Here is a 22,738-nt window from a genome sequence, read left to right as displayed (position 1 = left end):
GAACACTGTTTTGCTATAAAAATCATAATGCACGCTTGCTCTTTGCCACATGCCGCGAGGCTTCCCAGAGGGGGAAGGTACAGGCTGTGGTCAGCTGGCCAGCTTAATAAACGGCTTTCAAATTTAAATTCTGAGTCGGTGGTCTATCTCGTTGAGCCAACCCATAACACTCATCATTGACGTTTCTTTCTTTAAATATATCTTTATTGATTTCAGAGAGGAAAGGAGAGAGAGATAGAAACATCAATGATGTGAAAGAATTATAGATGGGCTGCTTCCCCCACGCCTCCCCACTGGGGATGGAACCCACAACACAGCATGTGCCCTGACTGGGAATCCAACCGTGACTTCCTGGTTCATAGGTTGACCTCAACCACTGAGCAACACCAACTAGCCTCTTCTCTTTTAAATAGCTCCCTTCACCCTTCCTATAAAAATCTTCCCTTTTGTACAACCTCACAGAGTATTCTGGTTGCTAGATGGGATGCTACTGGATTCATGAACCACTTAATAAAGCCAGTTAGCTCTCCACATTTACTTGGTTGGATTTTTTTTTTTTTTTTTACAGTAATGTCAATTTGCAAGGCACATCTCTTTCTATCGAGGTTGGTAATTGAAGATTCTTCCCAGTTGGGATCTGTACTTAATGTTGAAGGGTGGTGTGTGAGGGATCCCCTTCTGGCATTCCTCATGCCATTTAAAAGGAGGTTTCCCCTTATTAATTTTCACAAGATTAACTAAATTATAAACTCCTTTGGAAACGAGTTTAGACTTATTATAAACTCCTTTGGAAAGGGATTTAGCCCTGCACATTTTGGTATTATTTAAGTTGTTGGGTCATTGAAGCTTACTGTGTTATCATTTTGAAAAAATAAGTCAATTTCTCATGCTGCACCCAAAAAAGGAGATGGTACTGCAGGCAGTTGTAATAGAGATGCAGCGCGGGACTGAGTCTTCGGTGGTAGTTCTTTAAAGTTCCGTGCTCATTCACCATCACTGCTAAGCCCCTTCCCCGCGCTCAGCACGGTGCTAGGTGCCGCGTGACCTTGGGTAACAATGATCTGGGCCAGTGAAAGGACGCCATGCTCTGCCACAGGCTTCTGAGGGCCTTCCCACGGAGGAGCTGTGGAAGGGAGGGGCCCTCGACGCATTTCCCTCCGGGTAGTCCTAGTTAAGGTTCTCCGAGGAGACTCCTCGGCCGGAGAAACTACACCCAAGATGGCCCCGCGAGGCGCTCCCGGCCCAGCCGCCATCTTGGTCCTTCCCGAGGTGGGCGGGGCCACACGCCGCGGCCCGGAGGCCCCAGCGCGCCTGCGCGGCCGCAGAGCCTCCCCCCCCGCCCCTCGCCGCCGCCGCCGCCGCCGCCGCCGCCGCCGCTGCTGCCGCTGCTGCACTGACGGCGGGGACCCGCGCCTCAGGTGAGTGGGCGCCTCCGCCCGGACGCGCGGCGCTCCTGGCGGGGGTTGCGCTGCTGGCGGGGGCGTCGCTACCCTGGCCTCTTTCTTCCCCACCTGTTCTCCGCTGCGCCGTGGGGCCCCGGTTCGCGCTGCTGGGTTTCTCCGGGTCCCCCCGGCGCCCTCCGCCCTCCCAGTTCGCCGTACTGGGGTCAGCCCGGCCTCCCTCAGGCGCTGCCGCCGGCGACAGCGCGCAGGCAGCAGGGCTGAGCCTCCGGCGCCCCACACCCTCGGTCGCAGGCACCCACCTCAGGCGCGACCCCCCTTTCTCGCTCCTGCTCTGCCGGCGGGGCTCGGTGGGCCTCGGGGTGCCTCGGTGTCGGGCACCATCTATCCCGGCCGCCCCAGAGCTAAGGAGGCTTGGAGATGGGCGGTGAGCTCCCTTTCCACCCGTGCGTCCCCCATGCAGCGAAGAATCCCCTGTGGCGCGACCCCACGACGGCGAGCCCGCGAGGAAGGGGCTTCGTCACCCCTCTTGACAGACGAGGAAACCGAGACAGAGGTGAAGAGCCAGCCCAAGGTCACGCGGCTGGCAAGAGGCGCGGACTGGCTCTTGCCTCGGGGTCTCTGGCCAGTACAGTTGGAATTTGATCTTGAACCTTTAAAATAATTTGAAATGCATTTATCTCTGGATTTGCTTCTTCAGCGTCATAAAAGACTGCAAAGACAGTATTTTCTTCTTGTTGAAGAGGTGTTGCTGTAATAATAATAGTAGTGTTATTCATAAGAGCCTGGGGTCTTGCTAAACTTAATTATCTCAATAAGCTCCGCATTTCCCAGTCCACGGTGTCCCTTCCTTTCTTTCCATGCACCTTTTTTCTGCAGAGCTGGCCTCCCTGTCACAGGTAGACGAGGAGCCTTATGGCTCGCAGGAGGGAAGCTCTCCCCTGGTGGCTCACGGGGCAGAACTGGGGTAAGCCCGCTATGCCTGCGTCCAGATTCCCCCCACCCCCAGCCTGGCCCCCAGAGGATATAATTAGCCTTTCTTTTCTGGCTGCCAGGACAGCAGGCTCGGCTAGCTTGGCCGGCGGGATGTGGAGGTGACAGAGCAGATTTGGCGAGCACTCACCTCATTCTGGGACTTTCTGGCTCTAGTCCAACATTGGACTGGAACATCTTAGGATTTAAGTTAAAGTAAAAAGAGAAAGCGCATTGACAGAGTGCCATTGGATATAAGAAGCTACCGTGATTTAAAGTCCCAAAGGCACAGCTGTAAATGCATGTGAATGCTTCCTCCCGAAAATAACTAACTCAAACTCAAACTGTCTTTTTTTTTCCTTGGTAAATTCCTCTGGACACACTTCAGAGTCCCACTGACGCACCAGCTTCTCTGTGAAGCCTTCCTTGCTTGATTTTCCCAATTAAGATTACACACAAACACAATAAAACTATTAGCCCCTTGAGGTCAGGGACCTTCTTGGCAGCTTCACGCCTTTGGTAAAGACTCGGTGAATCTTCGTTACTCCTTTTCGTTACTCCGAGTGATGTTTTCTTGCTGCCTTTCTGTACTTCCTACTTGCCCTTCAATTTCTCTTTGCTGTCCCTGCCTTTATGTTATTTTTTCCAGTTTTATTGAGAAATAATTGACATATATCTCTGTATAAATTTAAGGCGTACAGCATGATGGTTTGACTTACATACATTATTCATTGATTACCACAATAGATTCAGCTAACATTTATCTTCTCATAGATATAATAAAAAGAAAGAAGAAAAGAAAAAAGGAAACTTTTTTTCCCCCTTGTGATGTCCCTCCTTTTAGGTCCACCACTCAATGGTCTGTAGTCAACCCGGTTTCTGAAAATTTTCAGATAAGGCTCATGCATCAAGAAGCCTGTTTACTAACCCCAACACTGGAGTTTGTATAATTGTACAGAGCAGTTTTTATTTGCATCTTATAGTAAGGTAGCCTGAGGCTTGTGGTCTTTTAGTCTGTCTCTAAATGCTTAGATTCATTTTTACATTTTTTGCCTCTTGTGGCTGACTGGCCCTGGTGCTACCAGAGTGATCACAATTTTTACCATAAATCATTTCATAGTATTTATAATAATAAATATTCAAAAGGGTCCTTGGGGAGACAGCAGATCTGTGCATAGGTTCTCTACATAAATGAGGCTTTTTAAAGAGTTTTTCCAAATAATTTTCTGCAAATATATTAAGCTGTAATGTGGAAGACAGGATGCTGGGAATAGTGGAAGATTCACCATTTAATAAAACATGGTTCCTGTTGAAAGAGCTTGCTAGCTAACTGGGAAACACCATATCTAATTGTAACTCAAGTCAGGTCTAAAAATTGCCATAATAGCATTACAAGCAAAGCAATATCCTATATAATAAAAGCCTAATATGCAAATTGTCCCCTCTGCGGTTGTTCAACTGGGAGTTCCACCGCTCGCTGTGATGTGTGCTGATCACCAGGGGGTAGTGTGGAACATAGCGGGCGTTGGCGATGCTCTGTGACCTCTCGCTGGCTACCTGGGGACAGGGGGTGGGGTGGGTTGGTGGGGGGATGGGGACTGAGGTGCGGTGAGAATGCAGTTAATTCTCACTCCTCCTGCTACCCTCCCCTGGGACGCCAGGGCTCGAGCACCAGGGAGCCCCTGCGCTTAGGTGCTGGGTGCCCACAAGGAGCCCACCCCGCAATCGTGTGGCCTTTTCCAGGTGAGCTGGGCCACAGCCACCAGGACTGCAGGGGCAGTTGGGCTCCCTGTGGGTTCGCGCAGGAGCCAGTCTGCGAGGCCAGCCAGGAAAGAGTGTGCTGCCTTCCCGGCTTTAGTGCAGCACTGCTGGCCGGCCTAGAGGCCCATACTGTGCCCCGACCCACAGTGTCCAGCCGCGCTTACCACATCTCTGCATAGGGACTCAGGCACTGTGACTCAGGCGGAGGGGGGCACCTGGGGGCCCAAGGGCCCAGGTGCTGCCCAGGGCCCAGAGGTCAGCTGGGACCTGCCCTTCCACGCCAGAGGCTCCCACTTCGATCACTGGCCAGGCCTAGGGACCGCCCCCATGCACAAATTTCGTGCATTGGGCCTCTAGTGAAAGTATAATGGAATAAGATGTTCAACATGGGAACATTTCATAAAATCATACATTGTTCAGGCTGAAAGGAGGCATCAAGTCATTGAGTTCAAACTCACTTTTACAGCCTTCATGCTAAGGAGTGAACTTGTCCAAGGTCACAGACCTGGGGCTAAAACTTGAAATCTAGACTTTTATTCATTAAAGGTTTATCAGTATTTCAGTGAATTCATCCTTAAAGGCATTAACCAGCAACTCTATGAAAATTCCATTTATGTGCTTAGAGCAGAGTTGAGGAAGAGATAACAAAAATATGATTCATGTTTTCAAGGAGTTTATGGTCTCTTGGGAAAATATTCCCCAACAGATCGTAATAGGTGTGTCAAGGACTTTCAGGTCCAAAGATTTATAGCATTTTGGGTTTACTGCAGAACTGGGTGTCAGGTAATCTATTATGAAAGGCCTTTTTAATAGTAAGAACTATTCTCTGCTAATGAAGACAGTGTGTACCTAACTGTTAACTCCTGTGGTAGAGGGCCTCGGTGTGGCATAGGAGTTAGAAGAGGTGCAGGAGGGATTAGCTGTGGCAGTGAGAACACTTTGGGGAGGAGTTAGGACTTTCTGGGCTTTGACAGATTGGTAGGGTCAGACTTAATCAAAAGGACAAGGAAAGCATTTTGAAGATAACAATGGTTGATGTGTTTAAGGGACTGTAAAAAAGCTGAAGTCCAGGGTGACCTGACTGGATGAGAGCAGTAGTTCTCAGCCTTTAGTGCACTTCAGAATCACCTGGAAAGATTATTAAAACCCAGAATGTCTGATTCAGTCCATAAGTTTGGAGTGGGGCCCGAGAATTTGTATTTCTAACAAGTTCCCTAATGATTCTAATGCTTCTAATCCAGGGACAATACTTTGAGAATCACTAGATTAGAAGGTTGAGAAGGTAGTATCAGAAACTATCAAAGAACTTGTTCCAAAAAAAGTGTGTGTGTGCGCACGTGCATGTGCACAGGTGCATGTTACATACCAGCATAAGAGAGTTCTGGAAATATACATTGTAAACTGTAGTAGTAGTCACTTCTGGAAGTGGGATTTTTTAGGTGTTGGAGAATTCACTTTTTACCTAATACCTTTCTATATTTTTGCATTATGCACATACTGTTTTTGTATTTTTTAAAAAAGTGACAGTCCTTTTTGAAGATGTATACTGTACTAAAATATTTATGGATTAAAAAAGAGCTTGCTGAAGTAATCTGGTGTCACACAACAAACATTTTTAGAGTGTTTGCTGTATGCCAGATGCTGCTAGGATCTGGAAATACAAAGCCTTTGCTAAAGCTTGCAGTCTGGTGATTGAGATGGGCAGATAACAGTTCTACTGAGTATCATGTGAGCTTCATAAGAGTAAGGATGAAGGTCTAGCTCTGTTGGTGGCAGATAATAGACATTTGGTAAATGATGAATGAATGAGCAAATCCAGACAAGAAGTGAAGACAGTCAGAAAGAAAAGGACAAATGGGAGATTCTGGAGGAAAAATTGACAAGTCTGAAGAGGGATGTTGAAAGGAAGAAGTATGTCAAAGACTTTCAGGTCCAAAAATTGAAAGCATTTTGGATTTTACTGCAGAACTGGGTGTCAAGTCATCTATACTGAAAGGCCCTTTTAAACCCTCCCCAACCCATCCTTTTTTAAAGAGTTGCTTGGAAATGGCACACAGAAACTAAACCTAGATTTATGAGTACAAGTTAGATTTCAGGGCTTTCTTTGCTAAATGAAAGTGTTTTATTTTTTTATATTTTTATTGATTTCAGAGTGGAAAGAAGAGGAAGAGAAAGAGAGAAACATCAATGATGAGAGAGAATCACTGATAGGTTGCCTCCTGCACACCCCCTATTGGGGATCAAGCCTGCAACCTGGGAAAGTGTTTTCTTTAATCACAGTGCTAATTCTACTGTGTTTATACCCTTCACCTACAATCTGTCCATTAAATATTTATTATGTGAAATTAGCTGAGATACATGGAGAATGTTTAAATACCATACAAAAAAGTGTTGTATTATGTCTTTTGAGCTTATCTTTTCAGTGACAGGGATGGTATAGTGACTCAAAATTCTGTCATGTTTCTCACAATGCCTCACAGAGTTTGACATATTATCAGTCTCAAATAAATGTCCATTGTTGATAGTTGAATGGGGTGTACTCTGGAAGAAATAATGACTTTGTTGCGGTCTGAGTTGAATTCTATGTAGACACTATTTATATGATCAAACAGGCTATGCTGTTACACTTGATTGCTATTGAGGAATGTGAAATATGGAGTAGGCATTCTCCCTAACTTTTTGTGTGGAGGTGCTGCTCCATTTTATCTTCCTCGGATGTTTACTATACGAAAATTAATTTCTTAAGTAGATGTGTGGCTCACTCCAGGCTTGGGCTGTGTCATTAGACTATAATCTCTTTACCACCAGAAAGACCTATATTCTACACTTTGGGGTTTTCAAGTGATCAAGTAAAAATTTCTGCTACAGCCACTCTTCACACTTGATTTTATTATTTATTAAGATTTTCTCTGTTATATGTTTTTCAGTATTTTATTTTAATCCTTACCGAGGATATTTTTTCCCGTTGATCTTTAGAGAGAAAGTGGAAGAAATAGGGGGTGAGGGGAGAGAGAAAGAGAGAGAGAGAGAGAGAGAGAAACATCGATGACAGAGAGACACATTGACTGGTTGCCTCCCGCACTCGAGACTGGGGATGGAACCTGCAACCAAGGTATGTGCCCTTGACCAGGAATCGAACCCATGATCCTCCGATCCAAATGCTGACACTCTAACCACTGAGAAACTGGTCAGGGCAGTATTATTATTATTATTATTATTATTATTATTTAGATAATGTTTCAGGTTTGAAGGCTATAGCTGTTACTTGGGAGGAACTTGTAGAGTGATCGTCTAAAAACAAACATAATAAATCAGGGGAAGGAAAATTGTATGTCACTCATAAACACAGTGTGAAGTTGCTTCCCATTTATAATGCTAACCTAAGATTAGCAGTCATATGATAATTTTTCCAGAAATACTCTTTGCTTTCAAAATAGACACGGTTGTTTATTTAAAATGACAGTTTCATCCTTAGAATGCTTCTACATTTTGAAGTCTGAATTTTCATCCTATGGTTAAAATGGAATGCTTTTTAAAATTGTGACATTTTAGTTCTAAAACTATGTTATGTGAAGCCATAATACTTAGCAGAGAGAGAAAAGAGAAATCAGGCTATTGTCTCTTCTCCCTGCAATTGAGAAAGCTTTGGGGACAGGACCCCTCCTGCCATTCTTCAGTTGTTGTTGTTTTTTAAAAATGTGTGTGTGTGTGTGTGTGTGTGTGTGTGTGTATTTTAAAAAATTTTAGAGAGAGGAAGAGGGAGAAAGAGAAACATCAGTGTGAGAGCCGACCATCGATAGACTGCCTTCTGTACGCCCCCAACCAAGGATCAAGCCAGAAACTCTGTGCCCTGACCAGGAATCAAACCAGCAACCTTTTGATGCATGGGATGATGCTCAACCAACTGAGCAACACCAGCCAGGGCTACAATTTTTGAGGATGTTGAATCTTTTAACTCTGGTACTATCCTGTTTACTTGAAGATGTCCCATCTTGTAAACCTTTGTTTCGAAAGGTGGGTTTAACCAGGGTATTGACTAAAATGTGACTTTGGATGATTAGACAGCCCACAGGGTTGCTTTTCAAATACCCCCAGATAGGTGTAGCTCTCTCCTACTAATTAAAGTAATAATGCTAATATCTAATAATACCCAACATTGTATTAATGATACCTAAACTTTATATGGTACTCTTCAGTTTCAGAATTGTTTGCTCAATAAGATCCTGGTAAATTCCAGTAGCCAAACCTGAGAAAATAAGTGGAAGAATTAATGGTTAGTTGGCATCAAGTAGGAAAAGTTGTTTATAGAGGCCTACCCAAGTTCTAGACGCAGGCCGCTCATGTCCACATCCTTACTCTGCAATCCACTAGCTGTGTGACCTTTAGCCTATTACAAAACCCCACCAAGTATCAGTTTCTTCTATAAAATAGGAAGGATTACAATTACAGTACCTATTTGACAAGTGTGTTGGAAAATAAAATGAAATAATGAATGGGTAAAGTGCTTATCACGGTATCTGGCATATAGGAACTGCTTAATAAATTAAGCTGGTATGAGAATTAAGTACTGCATCTTAGGACTCTGGTTGTTCTTTACCTCTACTCGAGTTGTGTTAAAGAACAAATTGTTTTCAGGGATTCTGCCTTGTAGCTGGTAGGAACCCAGAGCACATACCAGGGCCTTGCCAGCAGTCGCTTTCTTAGTATCCTGAGCTGCATTTTTCAAGAGTGGAAGGCAGAGGGTAGTGCTTCTGCTTCTAGAGTTCCTTTAATATGACCCCCATGTTAGAGCTTCACCTGGTTGATAGGTGTCTGGAGTTTTTGAGAAGGCCCCTACATGGGCATTGTTTCGTTCTAGTAGTTGCTTGTACCAGTACCTTGTAATGAATAGAATGAATATAGTATAGGACAGACTCAGTTTTCCAGCTTGACAATCTTTGCAAACTTCTTATTTACCACCTGCTGCCAGAATTCAGGAATCACACAGTGGGAAGGTGGGCCTGTTGTAAAGGGTGCTGCTGCTGCACTTTTCAGAAAAACACAAGGTGTGGATGGCCCTTATCCAAGGCTGTGGACCATTTTCCTGTTAAAATGAGGGTCTGTAAGCATGCTTTAGCAGAAACCTTTAATCACTTTCCTCCCCACCTTTGCTTATGGAATAGAATCTCTGAGAGTATTTCTTCTGGTGAACAGGAACTCAGACTTCCCTTTAGGTAGTACAAAAGCTAAGCGAGTTGTATTTTAAAAAGTCATTGTTTCTTTCATGGAGTTGGGTGGTTTGGCTCATTTATTATGCTTTCTGGGGAGTCTCCTGAGACCCTTTCCTTTCCTAAGGGCCCCCAGGAGACAGCAATGAAACCAACATCTATTACCCTAGATCAGTGGTTCTCAACCTTGGCTGCACATTAGAATCACCTGGGAATCTTTTTAAAATCCTGATTTCTGGGCCTCATCCTCCGGAAATTCTGTTTCTTTGTTACTAATGTTGTGACCCCCACCCCATAACAAAGAAACAGAATTTCTGGAGGATGAGGCCCAGAAATCAGGATTTTAAAAAGATTCCCAGGTGATTCTAATGTGCAGCCAAGGTTGAGACTACTGCCCTAGATGCTTGTGGGGATGCTTAAGCCAGGAGTTTTATGATTAGACTAGAGGCCCAGTGCATGAAATTTGTGCATGGGTAGGGTCCCTTGGCCTGGCCGGTGATCAGGGCTGATCTGTGGGGCAACCAATGGGGCAATTGGGGCCCCCACTCACATTCGCCTTGGCCTGGCGCCGCCCACTCACCTGCTCCACCATCCTGCCACGGTCCCGCTCTCATTAGGGCCCATCAGGGCTGGCAACGCCTCCACTGCTGCCCGCTGCCAGCGCTGCGTCACCAATGCCCACCATGTTCCGCGCCACCCCATGGTGGTCAACACACGTCTAACTCCCAGGCAGTCGAACTCCTGCCCATGGGGACAATTTGCATATTAGCCTTTTATTATATAAGATTAATGAAGTCATCAGATAATTGTGCTTCTTGTAGACTGATGTATGGAATTTAGCCCAGTACTCTGTGAGATATTTCAGAGCCTGGAATAGGAGTCCAGATGCCAGTCCCAGCCCCTCACCTAAACGGCTGTGTGAATTTAGGCAAATAGCTTACATTTCTAGGTCTCTCTTCGCATCTAAAGATGAGGGCATTACTGTAGGCCAGTGGTTCTCAGTCCTAGTTACATATAAGAATCATTTGTGAAGTTTTAAAAACAGTATCAGGGCCCTACCCTAGCCTGATTAAATTGGATCTTTAGAGTTGGAGTCTGGGTATTGCTATTTTTCAAAGCTCCCAGTCTTTCTAACGTGTAGCTAAGAACTGCCAGGTTAGATGACTGTGTATTGAACAGTTGTGTCATTCTGCTCAGGAACCCTCAGTGGTTTTTCATACATAAAGTCCCATTTATGTGCTCTGTGTTCTGACCAGCCTTGTCTTCTTCCCAGCTACATTAATCTCTTTGGTGTCTTCCTGGATATATTTTGTACATTTGTTTTTTCCCCACTCCTGATGTCCTTACCTGGAATGTCCTCTTCCCTTATAACGATCCAAAACATATCCATTCAAGGCCCATCATTCTTATCTCCTTTGGGGAACTCCTGACCATTCCAGTCCTTCGTTATTTCTCCCACCTCTACCCTGGTTCCAAGTTTTGTTTAGCTCTGAATAAAGGCAATGAACAGTAGATGCAGTGTAAGATGTGACACTCAAGCAACATTCTGTCCTCTTGGGGAGGTGGGACTCATGGCAGTGCCATTGGTTTGACTTCTACACTATTAAACATCTTTGTGATATCTTGTATTGTTGGCTATCTCATTGTGTGTGTATATCTTGTAAATATTAGCTGATGAATAGCTTTCTCTGACCTGACTTCAATGGGCATTTTTAACCTTATCTCCTATTTCCAACAGGAACCTTCTGCTCTTGCCAAACTGGATCATTTTCTAGCAGACCTGTACTTTCTCATCTCCTTGTGTTTAAGTTAACCTCCCTTTCTGGAATTCCTTCTTAGTCTTATCCTCTCCACCTACAGGAATTTTATCTACCTTTTTTTTATTTTTAATGCTCACCCGAGGATATGGTTGGCAGGGGAGGGGGGGGGGGGATGATGGTGGAGAGAGAAAGGGGGTGGGGGGAGAGAGGAGAGAGAGATCCAAACATCTATGGATTACCTCCCTTACATGCCCTGACTGGGGATCACCCACATTATAGGTATGTCCTGATCTGGAGTCGAACCTGCAAACTCCTTGGTCTACGGGAAAATGCTCCAACCAGTTTAGACTCCGGACCAGGACTTTATCTATTCTTCAAGGTCCAGTTCACATGTTACCTCCTCCATGAATCTTTTTCTCTGCATCTACATTAACTGTATTAACTGACGTTTGCCCTAAACCTCCATAACCCTTAGAGCGGTGGTTCTCAACTCAGCCAAAGCTTTGCCCCCCAGAGGACATTTGGTAATATCTGGAGACCTGTTGGGTTGTCACAATTGTTGGAGGCAGGTGCTACTGTCATTCAGTGGGTAGAGGCTGGGGATGTTCCTAAACATTCTATGTACATGACACTCCCTACAACAAAAACATCTGGTCCAAAATGTCACTGCTGCCGAGGTTGAGAAATTGCCTTTGAGTTTGCTTGAACTGTAGTGGTTTGTTTATAAACTTAATCTCTCCTATTTAATTGAATTAATGGGTGAAGGCAAACTCCAGTTCCAAATCTCAGCTTTCTTGTTATTAATTTCATATTAGGGTTTAATCCTCGAGCCTGTGGCCTGATCTTAACCACTCAGTGTAATTTAGGACCAGAGATAAAGAGATCCTCAGTGTCGGGTGGGTACAGTGCAGTGAGGCAATCTTCTGAATGTCTCTCCTTTTTACCCCCAAGTCTTAATCTGTGATAACCTGGGAGGCAGTATGATACAGGACAAAGAGTAAGCATTGGGATCAGGAGAAAATTTGGTTTCAGTCCCAGCTGTTGCATTTATTAGTTATATTGTTTTGGTCACTCCATTTCAACCTCTTTAAGCCTCAGTTTCCCTATTGCTGCAACAGATGCCAGTGCCCCGTGTTTTCCCTCACAGTACCTTCGTGATCATCCAATGTGTTGTCAGATGTAAAAGTGCTTTGTAAATTGTAAAGTGCTATACTAACTACTCATTCGGCCACTGGTTCGTAGGTAAAAAGAGAGGATGTGCATCAGCTTGCTGTTGTAGGAGCACCACTGTCTACCTTCTCTGTCAGTCCCCTGGTCTCTTCCTGCGGCTCTTCAGCCATAACTATTTCAGCACCAGCTCCAGCTGGCCCTGTCCAGCTCATTTTCCTCAGTATGCCTCTTTGTTTACAGCCTTCATCCTGTTTTGGTTTTCTGTCTGCAATTTTGCCAAAACCAAAAGTGATTGACTTTGCCTCTAGAATACAAACGAGTGGCCTGGCATCAAGTACATCCTGGCAAAGCCTGATGAAGACCTCACAAATTACCTTGGTCAGGGAAAAGCTACATAACAAGACAGCTTGTAGTTTAGAAAGTCAATAGTACACATAGTCCCTTACTGCCTTTTTTCAGTAACAAAGCAATGTTTTTAAGCACTGGAAATCTCAGTGAGCTTTCTCTGACTAAATGGACACAGTGCAGAGTGAGCTAAAGCCTGAGACCCTCATGTCCCTGGGGTCAGACCAAGTGCATCTTCCCACTGATTTGCAAGTGACCTTCAACTAGTTTTTGAACCTAATCAGGTTGATAACTGAGTGACCTCTTAGGATTGAGTATGGAATCAAATGAGGTGGGGGAGAATATAAAATCAAAACATTTACAGGGAGCTCCTACGTCACGAATGTCAGCCCTGTCAGGGGCCAAAAGGTCATCCTGCCCAACCTCTTCCCTTGACAGGTGGAGGAACTGAGGACTAGAAAGGAAAAATGCTTTGCCCAGTACCACTCAGCTAGGTAGGGGCCTTCCTGGGTCTAGAGTCCACATCTGATGTGCTTAAGGGCTCTTTCCTTGACTGGAAGAATCGGGGCATTCATTTTTTGTGCGTGGGCAAAGGTTGCACTCAGAAATATGTTAAGGTAAGAAACATTCAAACCTGTAAAGCAAGCATGTCAAACTTGTTTGAGGCATGCGACCTGCCAGCCGCGAGTTTGACATGCTTGCTATAAAGAATTTTTGTGAGTTTATTTGAGCCAAACTGTTGACAGTTGCCTGGAAGCAGAATCTCAAAGTTCTGTGATAATGATCCGGAGAATGGCAGTTTTTCAGCTTGCTTTATACATTACAATCAAAAGAGGAGACGTAAGTGGGTTACATGAAGTCCATTGGTGATAGATTAGGGATGTGGGAGAAAGCAAAGGGGGAGGTGGTCAAATGAAGTAAAATGATAGCCCAGCTGGCGTGGATCAGTGGTTGAGCATTGACCTGTGAACTAGGACAGCGGTCGCTATCCGGTGGTCCATGAGGTCTGAAAGGTTGGCGACCACTGAGCTAGGAGGTCACCGGTTTGATTCCTAGTCAGGGCCCAGGTTGCTGGCTCGATCCCCAGTAGAGGGTGTGCTGGAAGCAGCCAATTGATGATTCTTTCTTATCATTGATGTTTCTATCTCTCCCTTCCTCTCTGAAATCAATAAAGATATATATATTTAAATGATAGCTGGTTTGGCTCAGTGAATAGGGCGTCGGCCTACGGACTGAAGGGTTCCAGGTTTGATTCTGGCCAGGGGCACATGTCCAGGTTGCGGGTTTGGTCCCCAGTAGGGGGAGTGCAGGAGGCAGCCCATCAGTGATTCTCTCTCATCATTGATGTTTCTTTCTATCTCTCCCTCTCCCTTCCTCTCTGAAATCAATAAAAATATATTTTTTTTAAAAAGTAAAATGATAGACACATGCTTCTTTTACATAAGTGGGTACAGGATAGTTACATGATAACAATAACAATGAGGGAATTTGTGGTCTCTGCCCTGGTGCATTGGTTGTGCCCTGAGGGGTCCAGAAAAAGGCACGTTACCCAGACATTCCAAAGGTATGTTATCTTAGACGAAAAAAGGCAATAGGCTCAGTTAAGATCAAAGTTGATACAGGCCTAGGACAGGACTACCCGCCTTAGACTACTTTTTAATTTTAAAAGTTTTAATTTCATACCATCCTTTGTGGTTACTTTAGGTCTTTGTGAGTTTGCAAGGCTGTCACAGAGGCCTTCCCAGAGCTTGTCAGGGTAGCCAGCATGTGGCCCCTTTTTGTCCACAAATATATTGTTGGACTTTATTTAAACTGTGTTCTATAGAGCCCTAGCTGCCTCATCACTTCAACCAGTACCCCTACATGTTTTTCTGTTCTCTATTTCAGAGTTTTGGTGCAAAAATTAAAACTCAGTAGTTTTGATCTTTAAAGGTCCTCTCAAGTGCTAAATATCAAAGAACACTGGTGCCTCTCCTGGCCATCCTAAGAACATTTTTGCTTACATTTAAATTCAGAAATGTCAGTTTCTGTATTTCTAAAAGGTAATAGTCATGGGCTTTTTTTTTTTTTTTTTTTTTTTAGCATGGAGAACTGAACCTCATTTTTCCTAGATTTTAATACTATTGACTTTCACTGCCAAAGATAGTGTCTTCTTCTTAGGCTTCCTTCCCCATCTCCTTTCCTCCGGTATTTGACAGTTTTCTCCTCTTTCATGTAAACTACTCTTCTCCCTTGACTTCTTTGACTTTGTATTTCTGCATTATCTCTTGCATCTCTTGAGCATTTTTTCTTTGTTTCTTATTGGTTCTGCTTTCTTTTCTATCACTGAGTTGTCTTCCAGAAGAGCCCAAGGCCTACAGCTCCTCCACGTCTCTGGTTTGGTGAGTGCTGTGGGGGAGAAAAAATAATTTTCCTTCTACCCTTCTGGCTGGCCTAATAATCAAGTTGACACAAGACAGATTAACAGGAGGAAAACAAAGTTTAATAAAATGAACACCTCCAGTATACAGGGGAGAGACCCAGGAAAACTAATGAGTAACTCTCCAAAATGTCAAGCCATCACCTTAAATACCACCTTCAGCTAAAGACAATAGATATTGGGGATAGAGAGTCACCTCTGGAAAATTACCCGGCAAAGCACAATAAATAAAAATAAGATTGTTGTATAGAGTTAAGTGCATGTCTTCATCATTGATAGTAAATGCAGGCATGGTATAGTGAGGAAAACACTTCTACAGATGGAAGTGTCCTTCTACAGTTGTAAATGTCCTTTTACAATGTCCTTCTACTTGGTTTTCAGAGCTTTTCCCTTGTCTGCTGTTTCTTAAAATTAATCAGCCTGAAATAATCAATATCCCAAAGAGGCATATTTTGGGGTGGCAAGCTCTGCTCTCCTTTAGCACCTACACAGATTTTCCTCACTAAATCTCACTCCACTCTGTGTTCCCAACCCTGGCATGTGCCTCGACCAGGAATCGAACTGGTGACCTCTTGGTTCATGGCTCAACCACTGAACCACACTGGTCGGGCTTTTTTTTTGTGTGTGTGATAACTCTTAATGTGGGCAAGGCTCCTAAATAGTTGGGGGCAGGGGAGATTGAAATAATCCATGTATTACTTAGGCACATCTTGGGGTGGCTTGTTCTGAACCCCTACAAAACCTTGGCAAAATCTGACTTCTCTGACCTCACAATGTTTTTATCAATTTTATACCCCTAATTTCCTTTCTTTATATCTGTGATTTTAATAGCCGGCTCAGGCTCTTTTCACCTGCCAGCTAGATTTCTTTCTTTTGTTTCAATATATCTTTATTGTTGAAAGTATTAAAGATGTCCGTCCCCCCCCGCCCATTGACTTCCTCCATTCCCCATCAACTAGATTTCTGCACTAAACTACTAAACTCTATCTTTCTCCAGTATATCATTCCCCTTCTAATTAGTCTGGTCTGTTGAATCTTGTGTTTATTTATTTATTTATTTATTTTTGGGCGGGGGGAGGGGGGGGGACTGTTGAATCTTTTTTAATTCCCATCTGAAATCTTTTTTAGAAGAAGGCAGGATAAAATTAAATTGTCTTCCTCTGTCCCATTCTCCTCATCTCTATTAGGGATTGATTGGTGCTAATAATCTAGCCTTTCTGTTCTTCATCTCAACTCAAATGATCTTCACTCCTCATATGATGAGGTCACCTATTGGATTGTCATCACTCAAAGCTGATTATGCCTAAGATCCTGAACAAGATATCCAGGTGATTGTTTGAGGCTCACTGTTCTAACAAAAAGCAAGAAATAACCATTGTTTCTGAAACTGGTTACCAAGTAATAGATGGAATTTTGTTTCTCTTTCCCTACTCATGTTCTCCTAATCCTCAGCTAACTATTGAGATATTGAGGGGATTTTTGCTGGTGTGATGACTCAAACCTTCATTCTAAGGCATCTGAGTTACTAGTGATACAGAATTACTCTGGGCTTCTATTACCTTTACTTCAAGGAGGTGCCCCTGTGACTAGAGAGGAAGAAACTTGCCCAGGGTTCTACAGCCAGTAGATAGAGCCTGGTGTTGACATTATGGTGTAGTGGGAAAAGCAAAGGCTTTTAATCCTTGCCTTGTACTTCTTAGATGTGGGATATTGGAAAAGTCACTTCACTTCTCTCTAAGCCTAAGTTTCTCAACTTTAGAATAAGAAATGAAGATATCTACCCAAGAAGACTGTTAGGAGGATTCAACATAAGGTGCTTAGGTTATAGTTCCTGGCACAGTATAGGATTTATACTCCCTTCCCCCCGTTTTCCCCAGCCATTTGGTATCAGGCTTACTTCTTCAGTTCAAGGATGGCTGGTTTTCACTTTTCAGTCTTCCTTCTACCTCATAAAGCTGGGAAAGAGGGTTAGCATTTTGTTATTTACTGCAGTTTATAAAATCCCTACTAGCTTTTAAAAATATTAATATCCCTTAGTACCAGGATGGATCTGCCAGTCATATCACTTGTGCAGAGAGAACGTCAGGCTTTAGATTCCCCAGGAGGAAGCCAGTCTGTGTAGCTGGGAGATCTGGAGATGGAATTTTCCACCATGTGGTCTTAGTTTTCTCATAGGTATTAAAAAACTGTTCATTGGCAAGGGCTCAGAACAATTAGAACTAAGCAAAAAATTGAGTCTCTAGAAGAATGCATTAGGTCCCCTTTAATGTGGAAGGTGAACATCTATTGTCTTATTGCCAATTCTTAAGTCACACTATAGCAGCTTCCTGTCCTGCATTAAGTCTGCACTGGACCCAGCTGATGGGGACAGCCTTCTTATTTAATTTGTGCCTTTATTGAAGTGTTTGTCCTGGCCCAAACATCACATCATCACTTTTTTTTAATCTTTATAAATTGCATGGGAACACAGTTGAATGCCAGTCACTTTGGACCTGAGGGCAGCTCAGGCTTTCCTCTGTTCCCAAGGCTCTTGGACAGGCCTTATGCAGTCACATTTGAGTTATCAACATTTTGAAGTATCCTGCTTGCAAGTGAGTGAGTTAGAGTAGGGAATAAAGCAGGTGGGTTGAAAAAACATTTTCAGGAAATCACCATTTTACATGGGAAAAAAGAACAAATGGAAATAGACGAAATCTTAACAGTAGTTGTCTTTAGATGGAAACACTAAGTAAAATATCTTCATTATTCTGTGGTTTCCACATTTTCTAAAGTGAGCATATATAGTATTGCTTTTATAATAGGGAAAAGAACTTTAAAATCGCCATTTTAAATTATTGATAACCTGTGAAGTCCAAATGAAAAGTAGCCACAGTTTATAGTGTGATTAATAAACACACAAGTAGATAGCAGGTAGGCCAATATTTTTAGAGTTAACTGGGTCAAAGCATGACTGCAAAAGAGAGAATTGTAGATGCTGGCTGAAATTTGTGATAAAAGATTCAAGCCATTCCATCTCCTTTTGAAATGTAACTGGTAGAAAGCAAACTAAGTCCAGCCGCAGTGGCTCATTTGGTAGAGCATTGTCCCAAGCACCAGAAGGTCACTGGTTCCATTCCCAGTTGTGGCACATGCCCGGGTTATGGGCTCAATCCCCAGTAGGGGGCGTGCAGGAGGCAGCCAATGTTTCTATCTCCCTCTCTGAAATCAATAAAAACACTTTTTAAAAAATCAGTTTAAAAACAAACTAAAAATTTCAGCTTTTGAGCATTCAGTAGCTTAATCAAGTTTATAGGATGGCTGGGATCTGAGAAAAGAATCATGTTCTACAGGAAAGTTAAATTATCATCAGGCTTGTGCTCTCTAAGTGGCACAAATGTTTGGGATGCTTATGATTGGCATGTGGGGTCCATAGTTTGAAGAGTGTTCCTGCTTGGCATTCTCTGGGTCCTTGGAAGGAATAATAAAAGTCATGGGTCTTACCCACACTCAGGGGAGAGAGAGGTTATGCTAGGATGTGAATATCAGAAGGCAGAGATCATAGACACCACTTTGAGTCTGTCTGCCATAACTGTCTAGTTCAGTCATGGCGAACCTATGACACGCGTGTCAGAGGTGACACGCAAACTCATTTTTTTGGTTGATTTTTCTTGGTTAAATGGCACTTAAATATATAAAATAAATATCAAAAATATAAGTCTTTGTTTTACTATGGTTGCAAATATCAAAAAATTTCTATATGTGACACGGCACCAGAGTTAAGTTAGGGTTTTTCAAAATGCTGACACGCCGAGCTCAAAAGGTTCGCCATCACTGGTCTAGTTTCTTGTGTCTTCAGCACCCTGAGCAGTGCATGTCACATGCTAACCTCTAATATTTGAATGAATGGAAGTAATGGGACTATTATATTTCCAACTCCTGTTTTAATTTTTTTTCATTGCGAGAGAGAAAGGAAAAGAGAGAAAAAACACACACATAAGAGATTTGTTGTTCCACTTATTTATGCATTCATTGGTTGACTTGTATCTGCCCTGACCAGAGATAGAACCTGCAACTTTGGCGTATCGGCAGGATGCTCTAACGCCAGTGGTCCGAAAACTGCGGCTCGTGAGCCACATGCAGCTCTTTGGCCCCTTGAGTGTGGCTCTTCCACAAAATACCGACTTCTGCTCATGGGCCACGAAATTTCAATCGCACTGTACATGCGCGCCCGCATGTGGTATTTTGTGGAAGAGCCACACTTAAGGGGCCACAGAGCCGTATGTGGCTTGCCAGCTGCAGTTTGCCGACCACTGCTCAAACCAATTGAACTACCCAGCCAGGGCCCAACTCCTAGTTTAAGCCTTTTTCTTCACTACCTTCTCTTCTGTTTCAGAGTTACTGATTTATTTTTGAGAATCCTCTACTTTCATCTTCCTCATGGATGAACTTCAGGATGTTCAACTCACAGAGATCAAACCACTTCTAAATGATAAGGTAAAGATTGCTCTGTTTTCACTAAAATGTAGAGACTACTCTTTCCACTAAAATGGCTCTTCTGCGATTAGTTCATTTCTATATTATCTAAATAGTAACTAATTCAAAATATAGTTAGCTTGGCTTTCTATGGAGGGAATACTTTTTAAAATATACTTTTTTAACCATCTTTTTTGTGCCTTTCCACATTTTTCTTTCCTTCTACTTTGTTTCCACTGGCCAAATTGAATCATGTTATCCTTGAGATTTTCCTGCTTTTCAGATAGAGATATTAAGGGAAAAAATAATAATGCAAAGTTAAGTAGAAAGTATGAGAGTGGGATTTGACTTAAAATACAAGTATCTTAAGTTTCAATTTCTTTTTTTTTAATGTATTTTTATTGATTTCAGAGAGCAAGGGAGAAGGGAGAGAGAGATAGAAATATCAATGATAAAGGAGAATCATTGATGGGCTGCCTCTTACATGCCCTCTGCTGGGGATCGAGCCCACAACCTGGGCATGTGGCTTGACCGGAATTGAACCCAGTACCCTTCAGTCTACAGGCCAATGCTATATCCACTGAGCCAAACCACCTAGGGCTTGAGTTTCAGTTTCTCTAAGGAAAACATCCATGGCTAGTGAAGTGCATAGGCTACAACACTCTCCCTACAGTTTGTCAAGTATATGATGGGCCCTAACTGGTTTGGCTCAGTGGATAGAGCATCGGCCTGCGGACTGAAGGGTCCCAGGTTCGATTCCGGTCAAGGGCATGTACCTGGGTTGCGGGCACATCCCCAGTAGATGTGCAGGAGGCAGCTGATCGATGTTTCTCTCTCATCGATGTTTCTAACTCTCTATCCCTCTCACTTCCTCTCTGTAAAAAAATCAATAAAATATATTTATTTTTAAAAAAGTATATGATGGGACCCTTCTGCCAACATGGAGGTTTTCATCCAGGGATGCTTGAATGTCAGGAATATGCCTCATTTTTATTTTAGTGTTAAAGAAGTACACAAGCTAACGACCAGTGTGATATAAGTTACCAAAAAGCTAAGAAAGGCTTATCCTCTCTCTGGTCCCACTCCATTCAGTAAATGTGCCTGAAATTCCTTTTTTTCAATCCTCTTTTGGTTTATTGTCATTGTCCCCTATTAAAATACTCTTGTAGCTTGGCGTGAATGACTACATGGTATTCTTTCCTGAGGGAAGTATTGATGAAGAGTGAGGGTAAAATGGGTGAGGTTGGGATGAGGGGTACACCAAAAGACGTTTTTGCCTGTTACCTTTTTTTTAGCTGAAAGAAAGGCCCTTCACCTACAACTTCTATGGCTGTTGACTTACTATGCATTTTGTTAATTTGCTATCGAATCCTATCAGCTCCATTTTCTCCCCTGTGACATCATCTCCATCTCCACTTTCCCTCCCTCCTTTATCTTTCACCAGATTTTTTGTTTTTTCCCTTGGCAAGCTGTACACTTTGTTTAGCCCCCTTTCGTTTCTTCTGCTGCTTCCCCCTCATGTTTAAAAAAAACTCCTTTAAGTACTGTCTTTTGGTGCATATAAAGGGCTGTCCCCAAAATGATGTGCCACAAAGAAGAGGAAGGAAATAAAATCTTCTGTAAAGTTTATGCATAGCCACAGAAATGAAGTTACAAGACAGGTAGGTAGCCAGTTTAGCTTCTGGAAGATTATAATTTATCCTAAATCTGGCTGATCACCAGAATCAACCGGGGAATTGTTTAAAAATACAGATTCCTGGGTTCCACTCTACACCAACTAAATTGGAATCTGAGGGGAGGAGAAATGGACACACACACATACACCTCTGTGATCGCTGTTCCTGCTTGTTGGAATTACTTGGGGAGGTGTAAAAATTACCAGTGCGTTGGCCCTACCTCCAGAGGTTCTGATTGAATTGTTCTGCGGTGTGGTTGAGCTTTTTAAAAAATTCCCATAATTGCCCTGCCCGCGTGGCCCGGTTGTTTGAAGTGCCATCCTGTACACCAAAAGGTTTTGGGTTTGATTCCTGGTCAGGGCACATATCTAGGTTTCAAGTTCAAACCCCAGTTGGGGTGCATACTGGAGGCAACTGATTGATGTTTCTCTCTCTCTCTTCCCCTTCCTCTCTAAAAAAAAAATCAATAAAAACATATCCTCAGGTGAGGATTAAAAAAAAAAAAAAGAAAACTCCCATAATTGAAAGTGATTAGCCAATGTAGGAAAACCATGACCTAATGGGTCTCAGCTATTTGAGGACTGGGACACAGATAAGAGGAGGACCCTTTCCTAACCCTGGAAGGACATGGGATGCCTGAAGAGGCCCTATACAAAAGAGTTGCAGGATTGACTGCATAGCTCATAGAGAAAGTATATGGAAAAGTGACTGTTACCATAGAAAAGCATTGAATTAATTTCTGAATCCTCCTCTCTGAGGCCACAATGATGCCTTCGCTGTGTCTGATGTATGCCCAAGTTCTATGGACAGAATTGTGCTCCTCTCCCCCCAAATTCATATGTTGAACCCCTCCTACCCGCCCATTGACTTTATTGAAGATAGGGCCTTTAAGGAGGTAATTAAGGTTACATGAGGTCAAAAGAGTATAGCCCTATTCCAATAGGATTCGTGGCCTTTTAAAAAGAGGAAGAGAGAGAGAAAGAGATGGCTACTTTTTGAGGACACAACAAGATGGTGGCCATTTGTAAGCCAGGAAGAGAGCTCTTACTAGAAACTAAACCCTACTGGGATCTTGATCTTGTATTTCCAACCTCCAGAACTGTGAGAAAATAAATTTTTATTGTTTAAGTCACAAAGCCCATGCAGTCTATGAATTCAAGTAATCAATGCCTCACTTCCTAATATCTGTTAGCTCCTCTTTGATATGCCTGTGCTGTTCCTACCCACTTCCCATGCTCTCTCTCCCTAAAAAGTGCTCCAATTCATTGTGCATGAGAGCTCCCCTGCCCCAGTGAAGCTTTATAGAAGTAGATTGGCAAGAGGTCCTCTTTGGATGGGGCATTCCCAAACAAAGAATTCCACCCCAGTTAGCCCTCCCCCCCCAATATATCAATGCTTCTGTCTTTGCTGAGCAAGTGGGTGCTTTTGCATACCCTGTGAACGGCATAATGATGATAATGCTGCTTACCCATTATTTCTTTTGACCCTGCCAATAGCTTGGTGATGTAGGACACACAGATCAATTATTCCCATGTTGCTGGTGAGGAAATTAAGGCTAAGAGACGTGAAGTAGCTT

General features: G+C 43.3%; 1 protein-coding gene across 4 annotated transcripts in view; it reads left to right on the top strand.

The window, feature by feature from the left end:
- The first annotated feature begins 1,331 nt into the window (after nt 1–1,331).
- NDRG3 (NDRG family member 3) overlaps nt 1,332–22,738 on the top strand; it is an 81,859-nt gene continuing 60,452 nt past the window's right edge. For all 4 annotated transcript variants that reach the window (XM_070420249.1, XM_070420248.1, XM_070420247.1 and 1 more), the window contains exons 1-2: nt 1,332–1,418; nt 19,407–19,507. In XM_070420249.1, the coding sequence (XP_070276350.1) occupies nt 19,451–19,507 (57 nt within the window). In that variant the 5' untranslated portion in view covers nt 1,332–1,418; nt 19,407–19,450. The remainder of the gene's footprint in view (nt 1,419–19,406; nt 19,508–22,738) is intronic.

This window comes from Myotis yumanensis, unplaced genomic scaffold (genome assembly GCF_028538775.1).
Source record: "Myotis yumanensis isolate MYYU_CA2020_CCGP unplaced genomic scaffold, mMyoYum1.0.hap1 SCAF_7, whole genome shotgun sequence".
Lineage (NCBI taxonomy): Eukaryota > Metazoa > Chordata > Mammalia > Chiroptera > Vespertilionidae > Myotis > Myotis yumanensis.
This window is presented reverse-complemented; position numbering and strand designations above follow the sequence as displayed.